This window comes from Ceratotherium simum, chromosome 7 (assembly GCF_057802395.1).
Source record: "Ceratotherium simum simum isolate JZ-2026a chromosome 7, ASM5780239v1, whole genome shotgun sequence".
Classification (NCBI taxonomy): Eukaryota; Metazoa; Chordata; class Mammalia; order Perissodactyla; family Rhinocerotidae; genus Ceratotherium; species Ceratotherium simum.
The window spans coordinates 65308138-65327581 of NC_141906.1; the positions used below are offsets into that span (position 1 = coordinate 65308138).

General features: G+C 38.3%; 1 protein-coding gene across 1 annotated transcript; it reads left to right on the forward strand.

Moving 5' to 3' along the window:
- Positions 1 to 9272: 9272 nt before the first annotated feature.
- REXO2 (RNA exonuclease 2) lies at positions 9273 to 19166 on the forward strand. Its single transcript, XM_004427304.3, has 7 exons — positions 9273 to 9461; positions 10444 to 10527; positions 13368 to 13445; positions 14043 to 14154; positions 15745 to 15853; positions 16749 to 16802; positions 18731 to 19166. The coding sequence occupies exons 1-7, from the start codon at positions 9315 to 9317 to the stop codon at positions 18858 to 18860; spliced, it is 714 nt and encodes a 237-aa protein (XP_004427361.1). The 5' UTR covers positions 9273 to 9314; the 3' UTR covers positions 18861 to 19166.
- The last annotated feature ends 278 nt before the right edge of the window (positions 19167 to 19444 follow it).

Sequence of the window (19444 nt, forward strand, 5' to 3'; positions counted from 1 at the left end):
TTCTACTAGAATAGTCTGTCTACTAGAATAGAATTTTGCCTATTCTAGATATTTCGTATAAGTAAAATCATGCAATATTTGTCCTTTTATGTATGGCTTATTTCACTTAGCATAACGTTCTCAAGGATCATCCTATTGTAACATGTATCAGAGCTTTATTTCTTTTTATGGCTGAATAATATTCCCTTGTATGTATGTATATACCAAATTTTGTTTATCCCCTCATCTGTTGATGGCCACTTACGTTGTTTCCACTTTTGGCTATTGTGAATAGAAATAATTCTGTTTAATCAACCACTTGATTGTCTAGCCCCAAAGCTCACGCATTTTTTCCTAAAGAAATAAATGGGTAATTAGTTTTGGAGCAGCCCTTAAAACCAAATAACCTAAAAGAAAGAGTCAATTTAAACAGGGAAGTGGGAGAACGTATATATAGTTCTGTTTTCTGTCTCACTCAACTGACTTTTCTAGAAACATAACACAGAAGAAGGAATGGGAAAGATAGCGGTTTTTGAATTGTGAAACATCCTGTTTGCTGTCTGTTTTGCCCTTGGTGAATTTTAAAAAGAGCCTAAAAAGAAGAAAACATAGTTTCTATTAAAACAAAACATTCTCAAATATCTCCTAAAATATAATTTCTGAGGGAGAAGCAAATATTAATAGTAAATATTAATAAACGGTTATAATAAATAGTTAATAATAATAAATAGTTGTCATTTATTGAGGGTTTACGATGTGGCAGGCACATGAGCTGATTAAATCTTTTTTTTTGTTTGTTTACTTTTTTTATTTTTTTTATTTTTATTTATTTTTTTATTGTAGTTTTTTTATTTATTTATTTTTTAATTTTGTTTATTGCAGTAACATTGGTTTATGACATTGTAATGATTAAATCTTCATAGCAACTCTAAAAAGTAGGAATCAGTTGTTACTTTTATAAATGAAGAAAAAGAGATTTAGACAGTTTTCGTTACTAGTGCACTGTCACACAGGTAGTGAGGGGTAGAGTCAGAATTTGAATGCAGATCTTTCTGACTCCTAACCCCATACTCTTAACACTCTAGTACCACCTATTCTTCTTCTTCTTCTTTTTTCCAGATGAAGTGTTTTCTTTGGAAACAGCTGTTTAGATGTGGCAAAAAAAGTGATAATAATTTATTAATTTTTTATGTCTGTAATTTTTTAGTCCATATCTTTTCCCCTCAAAATGGAATTCAAAGATGACTTTGGGGGCCGGCCCCGTGGCGTAGCAGTTAAGTGCACGCGCTCTGCTGCTGGAGGCCCGGGTTCGGATCCCGGGCGCGCACCGACGCACTGCTTGTCAAGCTATGCTGTGGCTGTGTCACATATAAAGTGGAGGAAGATGGGCACAAATGTTAGCCCAGGGCCAGTCTCCCTCAGCAAAAAGATGAGGATTGGCAGATGTTAGCTCAGGGCTGATCTTCCTCACACACACAAAAAAAAGATGACTGAGGTCAGTGGAGAATTAGAAGATAGGAAATGGAAGATGTCTTCCTACTTAGAACATTTAGCCTTAGTAAACAAAGTATTCTCTATTATGAAGTACGTATTTCTTACTCCTTTTATAGGAAGCAAAATAGATACAATAAATTCCAAGAACGAAATAGTACTGAGGAGTTTGTAGAGTTTGCATTTAAAGCAACACTTAAATTGAACAGAATCAATTTGATAATTTTTGTAAAATAAAATGAGAAGTGGAGAAGTGTGCAATTGCATGAAATCGAAATAGGTCATTAAAAATTTTAGTTGTGGCAGGAGATGACTAAAATTCAAAGGTAAGTGATAAGCTCTAAAGAGGATCTGATTTCATGAACATAATTCTGGTATCTTAGTTTACCCTTAGTCTATTTGTTGTTAATGACAATTTAAAAAATACGGAAAGCCCATGTGATTTAAACTAATTATGCAATTTTCCCAACAATTATGTTTCTACATGAAGTTTTGTTGTCGTTGTTGCAAGATTTCTCCTCTTTCAAAATTACATGCTGAGTGTTATTATGCTTATTTAAAATTTAAGGCAAGTGTTTGAAGGCGGTACTTAATTTACGACGTAGAAATAAAATTACTGTTGTCAGCACTTACGGTTGAAAAATTTTGTCAGGACAATTTAATTATTTTAAAAAACAGTGTTCATTCAAAGGAGAAGATTTCACTTGTGAAAATGATAATTCTAAGGCTTGTCCCAACAGCTGTGCTTCTGTGGTTTGTTCTTCCAGAAACTTCTGCATATATCCTTATGTGTTTCGTTCCTCTCCCCACCTCTTTCCCTTTAATTTCTTGAACTTTTTATCATCAATGGCAATATGGTCTTTACTCTTAATAAACTTGCCTGCTCCTTTACTACTACTCTTCTATTCTTTCCAAGGTATCAAGAAAGACTCTTTATTACCTGCTTTGTCAACTTACAATTCTCTTATTTGTTTCTCAAGCTGCAGCATAATTTTGTGCTCTAATGACCAAATACAAGGACCTCTTTCAGACCTCATTCCCAGTTTGATACTAATGACTTCACACCTTCGTTCAAACGTTTTCTTCCTTTATTTTCTGTAATGCTGCATTTTCTTGGTCCTCTTCCTACCGTTTTGACCAACAGTTATCTGTCTCTTTCTGAATTCCTTTCTTCACTCATGCTTTAAGAATAGGCCATCTCCAAAGTGAGTAGGGGTTAGGAATCGTGTTAGGTTATAAAAAACAGAGGCTCAAAAATAGTGGCTTAACAAAGTAGGGACTTTTCTTTACCTAAACCAAGTTTCTAGCTAGTATGGAAGCTCCTCTAAGTCGCCATGCATGGAGAGACCAAGGTTACTCCCATCTTTCTGCTTCACCATCCTCAGCACTAGTGCTATGCTGAAGATCACATCATGTTCCAGGACAGATGCTGAGGCTTTAGCCACCGTGCCAAAATTCCAGATATCAGGAAGGGTAAGAAACACCTCCCAGTTATATCAATTCCTTTCAAGAAACCTTTTAGAAATCTGATAATATCATTGGCTAGAACTTAGTCACATGAACACACCCAGCCACAAGGATGGCACAGTGCCCTGCTAAAACTCAGAAGTGTGTTATTAATGAAGAAAGAGGGAAGTGTATTTGATAGGTAATGATCAGTCTCTGCCACAATCTGTTTTCTCAAACGCTGGCTACTGATCAGAAATGATCAGTATTTATCAATGGTGAATGGCATGGACCTATTAAATAATAATAACAATTTATTTATACTATTTATTAAGCACCTACCACATGCCAAGTATTGTGCTGCCTTTACGCATATTATCTCAAAATTTTACAATAATTCTTCAAATGAAGAAGTACTGTCACAGCTTTAAAGATGAAGAATGTCAGTCTCAGAGATCAGAGTCAACTTATTTAAGGAAATATACATAGAAATTAGCTGAGGTAGGGTTTGAATTCAGCTAGTTTGTCTCCAAAGCCTATTGTCTTTTTCATTATATGAATGAAATATCGATGCTCACACTGAATATTCACACCCGTATAAATTTGTCCAATAATTATTGAGACTGCTCTAGCTTGATATTATAATTTTCAGTGGCATTTACATTAGACTATTCAAAATTATAGAACTGTCTACATTTGGCTGCAATGACAATTATTAATTGAGGCAAGCTTTTATCAAGACACCTAGGGATCACCAGGTAAATTGGTAGCACAGGGAGGTGGTTAGATCAACAGCCTGTGGGTGCAAATGAGGTCACGCTGACAGAAAGAACTCAAACTTAACTCTGGTGCCCTCCACTTGAATAACACAGGACCTCAGCAGAGGCCTGTCAAGCCGCCTGCCTGAGTATTTCTAGGATTCCTAAACAAGCCCACCCCCCAGGAGACTGCCTTTGCGCTGGGTTGCCCATGTCTAATTTCTGTCCCAAATCTTAAAATTTTACTCCACCTTTTTATGGAGCAATAAGCAAGGATATGTGCAAGAGGCCAGGACTGTTACACCAGTACTTCCTGCACACGGAAGGAAATATCGGGAGTGAGAAGAGACTGTCCTCTCTACTCCCCATCCCTGCTACTGTCTTGTTCAGTTTTGTCTTTTTTTATTTTTTTGTGCTAGAAGGGGACTCGAGCAGTTTGTGTGATGCCATTATCATACGTGCTTTTTATTGAAAAGCTCTTTGAGAATACCTGCAACCTCTCTATTCTCCACAGGACTTGGACGTGAGTCAGCAGAGACTAAGCCAGGGGAAAAAGCTACCTGATAGTCACCGAGCTGTCGGAATTATTCTTTTTCTCCCTCTGACTTAGCTTTTGTGCTCCACTGTGCTCTTTGTTGCTGGCTGCTTCTTCCTTTAGCTGAGTTCTCTCCCGGGATACTCCAGCAGCTGGCTGCTGGATATCTCTGTGTAGTTGTCCCTCTCAAAAGGCAATTTCGACCTTTCCAGAGCTGAACTCATCAACTCTTACCTGTTCTTCCTGCAATGTGTTCTCCCCATTGGGTTTCTTTCTTATTTTAAAGGCTAATCATCCTAGTTGCTTAGGCCCAAGATATTCTATCTGGAACATTCTTCCCTGTAGTATCTGTTGTCAAAGTTCTCTTCTTTCAGGATCTAATCCAATCTCATCCTCCTGTATCTCTTCGGTCAAAATGAATTGCTTTCCACTATTCCCATAGCATTCTATAATTCTTTAAAGCATCGGCACAATCTTCCTTGTATTAAGTTTTGTATCTCCTCATAGGCTTACAAAAAATAAATTGAGAAGACCTACTATGTAATATATTAGACGTTCTATATGTTATTTAATCATCATACAACCCATTTTACAAATGGAAAAATTAAAGCTGTTTTCTTATCTGCAAAACAAACAACTCTAGACCCAAAATGAATCACCTTATTCTTAGATATTGACTATCTTAATATCTTAAATACCTATAGTGACTGGTATAATAAACATCAGCTTAATAAATATATTTTCACTTTGGCACAGTGATACACACAAAGTATTCAGTAAGTGTTTGTTGAACTGAGTTGAGATAAAATGCAATTCAAATTTCATGAAAACCTTCAGAGTGTTCATTTTGTACAAGGTGCACTTTGAAGATTATAAGTTTGGCTTCTATTTTTTACCCCGTATTTTTTACAGTGATAGAAAGTAAAGGCAAAAGATTTCTTATCCTTTATTCCTCCCCAAACCACTAGAAGGAAGTAAACAGCAGTTGTCAGTTATCAGCAGTAAACTTGATGTCAACATTTCTCAAGGCAGAGCTTCACACAGCAGGAAAAGAAGAGACATTATAATCAACCAGTAAGTATTTATGAAGTACCTCCCGCCTATTTAAAATGCTTTATAAACTGTAGGAGAGTTTACAGTGTGAAATAGTTTCATCACTTTGGTGACTACTAACTAGTACCAATACCATTACTATATGGCTCTGTGCTAGTCCTATAAAAGTATAAAAATAAATGGATTCTGGAAATTAAAGTCTAGTTTAATAGGATGGTGATAAAGCATACCAGACTAAGCTCACTAGGAACATAATTGTTACAATGTTTGGTTTATGAACTTGTAACAATTAACATGAGGAACAAGGGACCTCTGCTAAGAGGGAGTAGGGAAGGACTTTTAAAAACAAGATTTGGGATAATTCTAAAGAGGAACCAGGGGGAGTGGGGATCACCTCTAGATTGACTATCACAGTAATCTTGGTCCAGGAGATGAGAGGACAAAGCAGGGTTGGGGAAGTCCTGGTAAGAAAGAGCAATAAAAAAGTAAAATTAAAATCCATGCAAATATTCACAATAGCCAAAGGGTACAAGCAACCCATGTGTCCACGACTGGTGAATGGATAAACACGGTGTGGTATATACATATAATGGAATATTATTCAGCCTTAAAAAGGAAGGAAATTCTGATGCATGCTACAATATGGATGAACTTTGATGATATTATACTAAGTGAAATAACCCAGACAAAAAAGGACAAATACTGTATGATTCCACTTATATGAAGTACTTAGTGTAGTCAACTTCATAGAGACAGAAAGTAGAATGGTGGTCTCCAGGGGTTAGGAGGAATATGGGTGGAAATGGGGAGTTAGTGTTTAACGGGTATGGAACCTTCTGTTTGGGAAGATGAAAAAGTTCTGGATATGGATGGTGGTGATGATTGCAGAAAAACATGAATGTACTTAGTGCTGCTGAACTGTACACTTAAAAATGGCTAAAACAGTAAATTGTATGTTATGTATATTTTACCACAATAAGTAAAAAAAGAATATAAAAAGAAATAGTGATTTCTCAAAAAGGGGAGGGTTTGTGTGGCCTTGGCCATGTCCTGTTAGAAACATTGTCATAGATTCTGGTAGAAACATCACAGTCTGACTACCAGCAGTGTTGAGAAGCTGACTCAGGGTCCTGTTTCCTTTAGAAACTACAAAGTTAAGAGAAATGTGGAATGTTGTGTCTGAAAACCTTTTATCTGAATTTCTGCCCCTGGGTTGGAAATTGAGGCAGCTTCTCTGTGTTAAAGTGAACCACAGGGCTCAGATTCCTTAAATAAGAGGAGATGTTCCCTTCTCACTGAAATGACTTCAAACAGCGAAGCTTCTCACAGTCTACGATTTTTGAGAACAAGATTTCTTGCCACTATACCCTTGATGTTAATTAACAAAAGCAGTTTTTATAGTTTCACAACAGAATTGAAAAAGCAAAGTCTCTGAGCAGAGTGGTGTGGCTTTGGGATAAATTCTGTTAAAAAAGGAAAAGGAAAAGAAATGATTGAGTCCCCTGTGGGATGAGGCTGCTTTCAGATTCTAGGTCCCGTATTCTCCTCTTCTTTACATGGTTTGGATCTGTGAATTTGGTACATACATTGCTCTGCTTTGGAACATTAATCTTTAAGATTACCAACCTAATGATATCACATACAAAAACTAATAAACTGTAAATCTCCTTACATTATAACACCACTCACCTAAAATGTGTCTTTATTGTTATAATGAAAGTACACTTCTACAACTGGTTTCAAAAATGTCCACACATAATTTGGACTACCCAATATTTTAATATTATGATCATAAATTTTCAGGATATAAGTTCTTAAATGTAAATAGCATTTTCTAAGTTGTAAATTATCATAAAACTGATCAACGTTTCAGTAGTAACTTTGAAAACAAAAGGTGTTTGAAAATTTAAAGAAATAATAAAACTTTAGGAGGATGATAAAAAGCCCAATTGATAAGGGTTTCTATACTTCAACTGGTTCCACTTTCTATGAATCAAGTTTAAAACTAAGAAAAAACTGGGCTGACCCAGTGGCGCAAGCGGTTAAGCGCTCGTGCTCTGCTTCGGCGGCCCGGAGGTCACAGGTTCAGATCCCGGGCGCACACCAACGCACTGCTTGTTAAGCCATGCTGGGGCGGCGTCCCATATAAAGTAGAGGAAGATGGGCAGGGATGTTAGCTCAGGGCCTATCTTCCTCAAGGGGAAAAAAAAAAAAAGGGAGAGGATTGGTATCGGATGTTAGCTCAGGGCTAGTCCCCCTCACAAAAAAAAATAAATAAGTAAAACTAAGAAAAAACTAAAGAAGAATTGTAGACTATTTCTTAGAAAGTAAGCTATAAATAAATAAAAAGCTATAGCAAAGCAATGTGACTCATCAGGCAATGCAGTTACAACATATACACATTGTGCACAATAAAAGTCTTGATATGTATATAATGTGTGTACACGATTTGGTTGATTTGGTTACCCTTCAAAGACAGTTTCTCTGAGCCCTGGCAGGTGGTGGGTTAGGTACACCAAAGGAGTTAAAGGTGAAATCCAGTACACTACACAATCCTTGCAGCTCTGATTAGGCAACAAAGTTTCTCTCTCACAAAACCAGCTCAGCAGGTACGAATTACTTTACTACGCAATGCACCACAAACTCGGTAATTAGTGGCAATATGGCTTCCAGAAAAATACATAGAGGATATAATTCCAGGCAGAGACCAATATTTGTGACAAAGTTGCACAGTGCACACAAATTTGCTACTAAATAGCCAAGATTTAAGCGAGTCACCGGCGAGTCACCGCCACTCCAGGGTCGAAAGGTCATCATGGCCATATCTACTTGCTGAAATAATGAAAACTATGGCTGTTACTGGAGGAGATTAAAGATACTTTGATAAAAACCAAGAGCAGGCGGAGCAGTTTTAGTTCATCTTAATTTAATTTGCTGCATGGATTCGTTATACAAGGACAACATTTAATTTTGAGAACTTGTAATGGTGGAGTAGGAAGTCATTACAGTAGTCCCCTCCCTTATCTGGGATGTTGCTCTACATGGTTTCAGTTACCCATGGTCAAGCATCAGAAAATAACACTACATTGGCTACATCACAATGTCTATGTCATTTACCTCACTTCATCTCATCACGTAGGCATTGTATCATCTCACATCATCACAAGAAGGGTGAGTACAGTACAATAAAATATTTTGAGAGACCACAGTCACATAACTTTTATTACAGTATTTTGTTATAATTGTTCTATTTTATTATTGTTAATCTCTTATACCTAATTTATAAATTAAGCTTTATCATAGGTATGTATGCATAGGAAAAAATATATTTGGGTTGGAGGACTACTGTACCACTGACATCCAACAGCTGAACTGAAACCCAGACCAAGTCCATACTTAAGGAATAAGGAATTAAAGAATAGCCCTTTGCCAATGAAGGAAAGCAACTTCTATTGAACACCTAACGCATGGTAAGTGATCTCTCCGACAAGGGCTCATTTAAGGATTTCTAAAGGGTTTGATGATAGTGAAATTGGCCTGCTGGCCTAAAAAAACAACACCGCCCTGCTGTGTCACGCAAATGAGAAAAGTACCCATTGTATGGAGTGAAGGGGCCAGCAAGTAAAAAGAGGGGGGGAAAAAAGCAAAAAAGGGAAGAAAGATTTGAAAAAAGTCACAAATAGATAACCAGGACTTTTTCGACCAAACAAAGTAAGAAAGTTCTTTCTCAACCAGGTGGTTTGCGACTAATCCAAACTCAGGAAATAACTCTTGGAAAAGCATAAACTTAGTTCAGAAAAACATGCGCGTCCAGTAACATCCAAAAACACGTGGCGGGGGTGGGGAAATCGGTCGCAACAGCAGGCGAGACTCCACGTCCCATCATCCCATTCGGCAGCTAAGCCAGCCGTTCAGGGCAAGTCGGCGCAGTGGATACTGGGACCTGTGGTTTTTGCTCCTGAGCCTCCCCGCGGGTTTGCGACGTTTAGCGACCATCGCGCCTGCGCCAGCGCCGGCGGAGAGGCTGGGGCCGTGGCGGCTCGTGCCGGGTGATGCTAGGGGGCTCCCTGGGCTCTAGGCTGTTGCGAGGTGTGGGCGGGAGTCGTGGGCAGTTCTGGGCGCGGGGTGTCTGCGAAGGTGGCGCAGGCATGGCGGCAGGGGAGAGCATGGCTCAGCGGATGGTCTGGGTGGACCTGGAGGTGAGTGAGGTCGGTGGGGGGTGAGGGGAGACGAGTGAGGTTTCGCGCGTGGGACCGAGTAGCTGAGCCTGTTTGCGGGGAGCGGCGGGTGTCTGGGTCTCAGCTGTGGCAGGTGAACGCCGCCCGGCTGTGGGCGGCCCGGGGCAAGTTGGGGGCAGGAGTCCTGCGGGTATTGGGGACTGTGCTGGACTGTGGGGTTTCTTTTCAAAAGAGAGGAGTCATCCATACGGCTGCCCACTCCCTGACCCCCAACTCCGCCCAGATGTGGACCCCTCTAACGCTCTGGTCGCTCAGGGCTTAGTGTTACAGGGGTGAGGGTGGGGACAGCGGCCGTGCTAGACCCCACTTCCCCAGCCTTTACAGGACCCTAGTCGTTAGAGGTAGACCGGACTCCGGAGATGACTCAGCCTTACCCCTCATTCCATGAGCGAGAAAACTGAGGCCCAGATCGAGGATTCAGCTCATTCAAGGTCATCCTGTTAGCGAGGGTCTGAGTTGGGACTAGAACCCAGTTCTGATCCCTTTAGGTTTTCCATACTCATGCCAAGGACTCCCCCCTCCCTTGAGCCTCAGTTTTGTTATGTATGAGATGGGGATAATAACAGTACTTTCTACATTAGATTGTGATGAAGATCAAGTGGTATAATTAGTATGAAAACTTCGTGAACTTTGCAGAAATGTAGTGATATTAGTTATCTTACTCTTCCAAAATTGAATGGTGTCAGCACTCAATTTTGCTTACTTTGCATCTGTCCTAGAGTAGAACCGGTGGTGCCTGACTATAGCAGGCCCTTGGTAAATGTTTGTTGAAAAAATGACTCATGTTTAGTGTCTTGAGGGCTTGGCCAATGAGCATTATTGTCTCTTCTGTCCTGGCTGTGGAATATAAATTGAATATGCTTGAGGGAATTCCTGTTAAATAAACTTGGGTAAAATAGGCCAGAAAGATGGTTTTGTGTGTGTTATATGTTTTTTATTGCAGATGACAGGATTGGACATTGAGAAGGACCAGATTATTGAGATGGCCTGTTTGATAACTGACTCTGATCTCAACATTTTGGCTAAAGTAGGTGATGCTATGTAATACAGCCATACTGTTTAGAGTGTATTGGAAATCTAAAGATTGTTTTTTCTCTTTATTTAAAAAATGAGAAAACTGAGGTTCATGTAGATTAAGGTCCAAAGTAATGTGCTAGGTCGTAGTAGGGTTGGTACTAGAACCAAAGTAATCCATCTCACAGCCTAGTTATTTTTAAAAAGCCATGCCAAACATTACAGAAATGCTGTCATTTACTGAGAGTTTACTGTGTGCCAGGCCCAGTTCTAAGTGCTTTCCATGTATTCACGCTTAATCTTCACAGCAACTATAAGGTACGTACTGTTATACTAGTTTTATATAGGAGGACATTTTGGCACAGAGATGTTGGGTAACTTGCCCAAGGCCGCCTGGCTAGTTATTGGGGGAGACAGGAGTTTAACTCAGGCAGTGTGAGTAAAGTGCTCCTAACAAATAAGACAACCAACTATTATCCCATGAGGTTTGGTGACTCATGCCAAAGTTGATGTCTTTATATCATAACCCTAACTTTAACTTGACTCCGTATATCCAGTTTCTGCCTTTTCAAGTAGGACATGTGATTCTTCTAGATCTATATTAAGATTTTAGAATTTCTGTTGATGCAGAATCATAAAATATTCTCCTGTTGACATATGGGCCATGATTAAGATTTTAGCGTGCTGCTTTTAACTGAAACATTAAGCAAAACAAATAAAACACACCTGCTGCCTTCGGCCACTCATGGAGCCTTTAGTAAGTGTGTGGCAGCATCTGATTGGTAGAGGGTGAAGTCCCTGGCCTTGAATAACTCTGTTTCGTATTGTCAGCTGTATTCAGAGGCAGTGAGAAACTCTAGGATAGGAACACCGTAGGGATGTTTGTGGGAAAGACAGTCTTGTTAAAATAAGTTCCCAGAGGGGAGGACTGATGTGTTACTGGCAGTGTATAAATTTCATAAATCTACAGTTAAGACTTCCACTTATTTTCCTGGGTAATTAAGAGAGGAGAGAAGGCATTTATAGATGAATTGCTACCTTCTCGGAGTACGAGGCATTCATTTTGGAGTCCCTCCTGACACATCAGCTGGAGGAGAATCATGAGACTTTGTATTTCTCATCGTAACAACTAACTCTTTTTTGTTTTTTTACACTTTATATAAATAAAGTCCTGAGTTTTAATTTCATTTGCTCTTTCCTGTCACTTAGAATTTACTGGAGATAAATAGTGAAGAGAAGTGCCTTTATTTTAGCACCGGTACTTACCTTTGGCTGAAGAAGAGTTTTTCCCTTAGACTGTTGATATAATGTGAAATGCTGACAGTTTAATGGACCAGTTAGTTGATACAGACCCTGGAGGAAATTTGGGTCTGTTTTCACGCAGAGTGAGGCTTTTGTAAATAGACTTAGTCAGATGAGGATAAGGATGTTAAAAAAAAATGGTTAGTGACTGTTGGCGCTTAAGCGTCAGTTCTGTGGAAAATATGTTCTATTCTTGTATACGAGTCTGAGGAAAATGTTTTATGCCGGTAGAAGAGCAAACATGCTGCTCCGAAAATTTTTCTGTAGCTTGGTGTGCCAGCTTTCTGTGAAAAACTGGAATCTAGAATCAGTTATATAGCCTTATATTGATAGTAGTTTGCTTTTTCCATCGTAGTTTGTTAGAATTGTTTTTTACAATATGAAGTTTTTGGTTTTTTAAAAAATATGTTATCAGAACAAATTTTTTGCTTCCTCATGGAGATTGCCTTTGCCAGTTTTCTTGTTTTGCTAAAATTCCTTGTTAGTTGTAGGATGTCAGGCATATTTTAGTCAAATTCTAGCCGTTCCTCTCAGTGATTGCAAACTATTTTTACCACCTTAGTAGTAGTAAAACCTTGGATTTATAGAGTAATTTCCTTCCAGAGAGCTCAAAGAGCTTTTATATCTGTAATTTCTTTTATTCTGTTAACATCCCTGTGAGGGAAAGGGGGCAGTTTATTATGTCCATCATACAGAAGGAGAAACGAAGCCCAAGGTGACTTGCTTTAATGCCACTAGTGGGCTACTGTTACTGCTGGGACTCAGTCCAAGAGACTCAGAGTTGAATATTCTATTAAATGGAGCTGAGAATTCGGGGCCCACTTGTCATTTTTTTTCAGATGTCACCAATTACCTTTTTAATTTTTTAATATTAAAATATTGTTAAAATTAAACAGTATAACTTTGTCCAAAATATATGTATAGTAAGCTAGTAGTTATTTACCCTGTCCTCTTCCTGCTCCATCCTACTCCCCAAAGTTTATGTAGTTTTTTGGTATTTTGTATGTGTATATAAATGTGTATTTTTTTTTAAACCAGTGTAAATGAAATTGTATGCCTGTATGTACTGTTCCACAATTTGCATTTTTCACTTGGCAATATAGATGCTTTTCAAAATGAACTCATACCCAGGGGTTGGCAAGCTTTTTCTAAAAAAGCCCAGATATTAAATATTTCAGGCTTAGAGTGTCACGTACTTCTTTGTCATATGTCTGTTTGTTTTACAACGCTTTGTAAGTGTAAAAATCATCCTTAGGTTGCTGGCAATAAAAAAAAGCCACAGGCTGGGGTTATACTTTGCTGACTCTTGATTCATATCTATGTCCTCTATTAATAGGTATTTCACTTTTCAGGTATGTGTTCGTTCATTCTTTTTTGCCATCATGAACAGTGCTGGAATGAATGAGGAGGACTTAGAGTTAACAAAGAGCCCTCATCTCTTAATTTCTCTCCGGAGTATATATGTAATCCTTAAAGCAGCTTAACCTTGACTTCAGAAACGAAGGTTATCCCTGTTGATTCTGGACGACTAATGGCTTTTCCCATCCACAGGGTCCTAACCTGATTATAAAGCAGCCAGATGAGTTACTGGACAGCATGTCAGATTGGTGTAAGGAGCATCACGGGAAGGTAACATTACCAGATAACAGGATTGCTGCTTTGGGGCTCAGTAACAAGCTTGTTGCTCCCACATCTGAATCCTATACCATTATTGGATGGTATTTTAAAAAGGGTTAGAGGAAGATTGCTTGGCAAGCCTGGGAAACTGCTTGTTTCCTTTTCATCTTTGGGACCTCTCGAGATCATCTTCTCCTGAATGTCCTGTTTTCCTCTCCTACATTCAGTCTGTCGCTAACGCATTGTGGATTGTCAAGTATTGCTCAAGGCAGTCTTTTGGATAAGGTTAGACATCAACTTTCAGAGAAGGGGGAATGCTGCTGTCCTGTTAGTAGCTGTTTCTTCCCAGAGCTTATGTCCTTGGACTTTGAGCACCATCTCGTTTGACTGTGTGGAAATGCTATTAACAATCAGGAACATAGCTTATTTGACTTGGATTCTTTAAGAAAAAATCGGTGCCAACATGGCAGTTTCAATTTGAACTTGAGCTCTATAAATGGTCCATCTGTGGTTATATTTGCCCATTTTAGAAGTGAAGTTTCATTTCTGGATTCCTTTGAAAACTGACTTCATGTGTTTCTGGTGGGGGCTGGGGATTCTCTCTTGCAGTCTGGTCTAACCAAAGCAGTGAAGGAGAGTACAATGACATTGCAGCAGGCAGAGTATGAATTTCTGTCCTTTGTACGACAGCAGACTCCTCCGGGGCTCTGTCCACTTGCAGGTAAAATCCAATCCTATGTATACCTTATAGATAGTCTTCCGTTGTAGTGGTTCAAGAGACTGCAGTTCCAGAAAGACCAGCCAAGACCATCATGCCTTCCACTTACCCTGATTTGGATTATACATCTTACTTTTGTGTTCAAGTTTCCTTGTATAATTTATACATGAATATTGGGAAAATGCCCTGAAACCCAACATGAGATCTGGGATACACAGAGTAACTCAATAAAAGTTTTTCCTATATTCTCATTATGGAAAATTTTCACATGTACAGAAAAGTTGGACTTAGTAATTGTTAACTTTGTGCCATGTTTGTTTTACCAGTCTATTTTTGGTTGGATATTTGAAAGTAAATTGTAGGCATTGTGACACTTCATTCCTAAATACTTCATTAAGCATTTCCTAAGAATAAGGATATTTTCTTATGTAACCACAATATCATTGTCAAATTTAAGATAATTTGAAGAATTCAGTAACATCATCTGATACCTAGTCTACATCCAAAATGTCTTAATTGTTTTTGAACCAGGATTCAATCAAGGCTCCTGGATTTCATTTGGTTATTATGTCTCTTTATTTATTTATTTATTTTTTTGTGAGAAAGATTCAGCCCTAAGCTAACATCCATGCCAATCCTCCTCTTTTTGCTGAGGAAGACTGGCCCTGGGCTAACATCTGTGCCTGTCTTCCTCCACGTTATAAGAGATGCCGTCATAGCATGGCCTGACAAGCGGTGCATTGGTGTGCACCCAGGATCCGAACCCAGGCTGCCAGCAGCAGAGCGCACGCACTTAACCACTACACCACGGGGCCGGCCCCATTATGTCTCTTTAGTTTCTTAATCTAAAATGCCCACCTATCTTTTTTTGCCTTGTGACATTGACTTTTTAAAGAAACCAGGCCAGTTCTACTAGGATTTTGAAAGGACTACCATTGTCAAAGGGAAACTGATGTTCTATGGAGGTGTATTTTTATTTGTGTTATGTAAATTGATGTAGTAACTAACACTCTCCTTAAACATTCATAAAAAAAATTTTGACATTAAGTACTAGAGCATATGTTGTATAAATTTTTTCCCTAGCCAATGTGGCAGGTGTCTATTTTAAAGTTCTCATTTAAAATTTAGTGTTTTTAATGTAAATTACTGTATGAAAACCTGAATATGGATATGATTTGTTAAAATTGGAATGTAAATAAAGGTTTATTTATTTATGTGATTCACTTAAATTTTTAGTGTTAGTGTTGTGGATTTTATGACCCTGGGAGAAAATTTGCGTATCTGGTATGATCTAAAAAAGTAACACACGGATTTGTGGATTATTTTAAGTATGTGGGATGATAGATTTATCCTTTTGTCCCTAGAGAGGGCTTTCACAGATTTATTATGAACTAGACTGACTAAATACTCAGAAATCTGCACTGGTAACCTAATCAGATGCACTCAAACTTGATTTAGAAATTTTGAGATGTTTTTAGGAATTATTTGAATTAAAAAAAAATCATCTCCATTTCAAATACAGTTTATGAATTTTTATATCCTGTTATATACTACTAGAAATACACAGATGAGGTATGCTTCGTGTCTTTCTAGGAAATTCAGTTCATGCAGATAAGAAGTTTCTTGACAAATACATGCCCCAGTTCATGAAACATCTTCATTATAGAATAATTGATGTGAGCACTGTTAAAGAACTGTGCAGGTAAGGGCTATATTTAGGATCCATTAAATTGCCTCATTTAGCATGTTTTAATTGAGAATTTTTGGAAAGTAATTGAATAGAACTGTAGAACTGAGGGTACCAAGTGGGTGTGTGATTTCCTCATCCCATTCTCGCTTGGATAGGACCTTAATTTATTTGAGACTGGTGAGAATTGGGGGAAACAATGTTGAAAATCTTCCATATAAATTTCATTAATCCAGAAAATTTATTGAGCACCCACTCTGTGCCACATATTGGTCCGTGGTATGATTAGATCCTTATGATTAGAAGGTGGCAAGAAAAGAGTTAGAGAGATAAGAAAGGAGACTTGTGCATCATCTTGGAGAGAGAAGAATGAGCTAGGGAAATGGCAGAGAAGGGCATGGAGATAAACTATTTGGCGTGGCATTGAATGCTTGAATCCGGGAGTGAGGAAAAGGAGGAGGTGTGAAGTGACTCCAGTGTTTCTAGTTTGGGCAGGTAGTGGATGATGGAACTGTTCCAGGATAAAGGGGAAAATGAGAGGAAGAGTAGATTTGGTAGATGGGGGCAGGGAGGTGTTGAGGATGATGACTTTGGTTTCATGTATTGTTGAATTAGAAGTGTCTGATGGATTTTTAGGTGGAGATGTCCAGCAGGTGTTTGGATATCCATGATAAACTCAGGAGAGGGCTGGGCTGGAGTGAACAGATTTAGGAATCTTATACATTGATGAGCTTGCCCAAAGAGAATATAGAAGAAAGAGAAGAGAGGTTGGAAGATGGAGGCCCAGGCAAGGAGGCAATTTGATAGTCACAACCCAAATGCCTTTTTCAATGTTAAGTTACTTGAAGGAGGTAAATATTCAGTGTGTTTGGACAGTTTCCTTTGAGAGTTCCATTTTTGCTGTGTATAGACGCTGGTATCCAGAAGAATATGAATTTGCACCAAAGAAGGCTGCTTCTCACAGGTAAGTTTGGGTCCTTCCAAGCACTTGGCAATCTGACATACACAACCCCCACATTCCTGGCTGCTTGAAGTAATGTCTCTTTTCCACTCTTTTTTCTTGGGGGAAAAATAAAGGTCAACCAGCATAAAGATAACTTAACTTTTGCTAAGATTATTAGGAATTCTGATCAGGATTCTAGCATTCCATTCTGAGATATCTAGGGTCTTATGTCTTTATTGCACTTTTAAAATTTTTAGATAACTTAGTTTGTAGGTATGTGTTAACAGTCTAATTTTTCTAGTAATGAGCAGTATTAATTTTCTTCCTGGCAAGGATATGGACTTGTAGCCGTTTAAAATTAGAACACTTTGTGTACAGTTGTAGAATACAGTTAGCCTAACTTGGACACTTTTTAGTTTTTCAGATTGTTTCTCTTCTGTCTGCAACCTTAGGCACAAGTACACAAGAATTTAAAGATTCTGTGTACTTGTGTATCTAGTGTCCACTTTTACTTTTTTATTTCGTAGCCTTTCAGGAGGAACATAAAACTTGACAGGAGGTTTAGCTGCTGGGTTCTAAGGGCAGCATGTGGTTTATCTATTTCCTGAGCTCTTATGTGTCCCAGGCACAGTTCTAGGCAAACAGAAAGAGGCCAAATCCCTGCTCCCAAAGTCTGGCATGCTAATGTTTTTTTATTGGGCTTCCATGGACCACAGCACAATAATACAGGTCTAGAATACCTTACCTGAAACAGTTAGGGCTTGATGTATTTAGGATTTCAGAATTTTTCTGGTTTAGGAAGGCTATAGTGCACCTGTAGGGTTTATCATTCTGTAACATCCCTAACAGGGTCTGAGGAAGCACCCCATAATCCAACACATTGATATTTCTGCAGGGAAATGTGGATATTCACACCAAATGGCATAACTAACAACTGTAAATAGCCTCACTTCAAGATGGGTCAGGTTTTGCCCCATAGTGGATTATAAAAGTATTTTGGGTTCTGAGGTCTTTTTTGGATTTCAGTATTGTGGATAAGATGTTGTGTACCTTAATTTAGCCAGAGGCCATCTTTTTGACAGCTTCAGGTCTACCGTATATCCAAGACCTGGGAAGAAAGCAAAATTGTTGCCTTAACCACGGAAATAACTGTCATAAAACTCCGGCCCTGGAGTCTGTGCAGTTCATTCCCTAGAAGAGGGCCTTGGCCCATCATTCAGAGCTTATTGATTTCCTTGCACACTGTTCTAATCATCTTGGTTACCTGATTTCTCAGACTACGACAGATGAGAAAGAGCATGTTGGAGGAAAAGACTTAGATGGAGACAGGCTGCCACTGATTATGTAGCACAAGTCAGCACGAGAGAGGAGGTAGATCCTCTCTTATGGTTAGGTGCTGTCTGATAATTGATGTTTATGATGATGACTGAGTCATGAGTTGTGTTCGAGTATGTCCATATATTTTGTTCAGGGATGTCATTAAGTATTGCACAGTGTTTCCCAAACTAGGTTCCATGAGCTGTTAATAAGTATTCCACGATTGTGGTTGATTAAGTTTTAGAAATACTGTGTATATAGTATAACCACTTGTTGTAAATTCACAATACACATTGGTCCATTAAATGCTTTGCAAAGAATTTCAAAAAAGAAATGTTTAATTTAGTTTTTCCTAAACTTATTTGACCCTGGAATTCTTTTTTTCTGTGGAACAGCTCGCCATCTTATAGAACAGTTTGGGAAACTTTAATCTATTATATTTTAGAAAATTTTTTTTTATTAAAAACGAAGCACTTATATTTGCTTTACTGAAATGTTCCACTTGATGATGTCAGTTAGTGGCGTATATGTAGTACTTGTTCTTAAGTTATTTATAAAAAGTTATGCTTTGTAAAATGATTGTCATCTTTGTTTTTGAACGTTTCTATTCAGTATGGTATGTTTGCTTGTAGGGCGCTTGATGACATTAGTGAAAGCATCAAAGAACTTCGGTTTTACCGAAATAACATCTTCAAGAAAAAAACAGATGAAAAGAAGAGGAAAATTATAGAAAATGGGGAAAATGAGAAGACTGTGAGTTGATACCACTTCTCATGCTGCCACCACGTAGTTCTCTGGAAGCAACTTCTGGTGGTTTTTTTTTTTTGGTTCATGCTGATTGCTTGGCAGAGCACCTTCTTTCAGTTAACTCGCATATCCAGATTATTCAAGCAGACAGCACCTGAAATATCACTTTTCTCCTAACATGCTGTTTTCATTTGTGACACAACAGCTTCTTTGTAAGTACCAGGCCATGTCCATCCCTTGGTACATACCTGCATTTGATTTTAGACCATTTCTTTTGTTTAAAAAATAATAATAATAAAGCTAGTTCTATTGAAAAGCAAACCTTTTTGTACCATCTATTCTTTAGTAGTTTAGTCATTGGAAAATGATGGCTTTTTCTTTTTTAAGTGGTATGGCTCATCTTTAAATTCTCAGAATGCCATTAGGAATGGATTCAGTTTCTTGTGTTAAATAGGAAGTGAACTTGTTCTATTTGCTTGACAAGTCAAGAATAGAATAACTGGAGATAAATTCAGAGAAGCAAATTTGGGCTCGTTGTTAGCTATAGTTATCGAATTAACAGAGCTCTGGAATAGTTACTCTTCACTCCATTCAAGAAA

Excerpts from the sequence above, each read along its gene's own strand:
- REXO2 (XM_004427304.3), top strand. The coding sequence starts at position 9,315 with ATGCTAGGGGGCTCCCTGGGCTCTAGGCTGTTGCGAGGTGTGGGCGGG. Across the intron at positions 9,462-10,443 it reads TGGTCTGGGTGGACCTGGAG|ATGACAGGATTGGACATTGA; the intron begins GTGAGTGAGGTC and ends TTTTTATTGCAG. Across the intron at positions 16,803-18,730 it reads AAGAAGGCTGCTTCTCACAG|GGCGCTTGATGACATTAGTG; the intron begins GTAAGTTTGGGT and ends GTTTGCTTGTAG.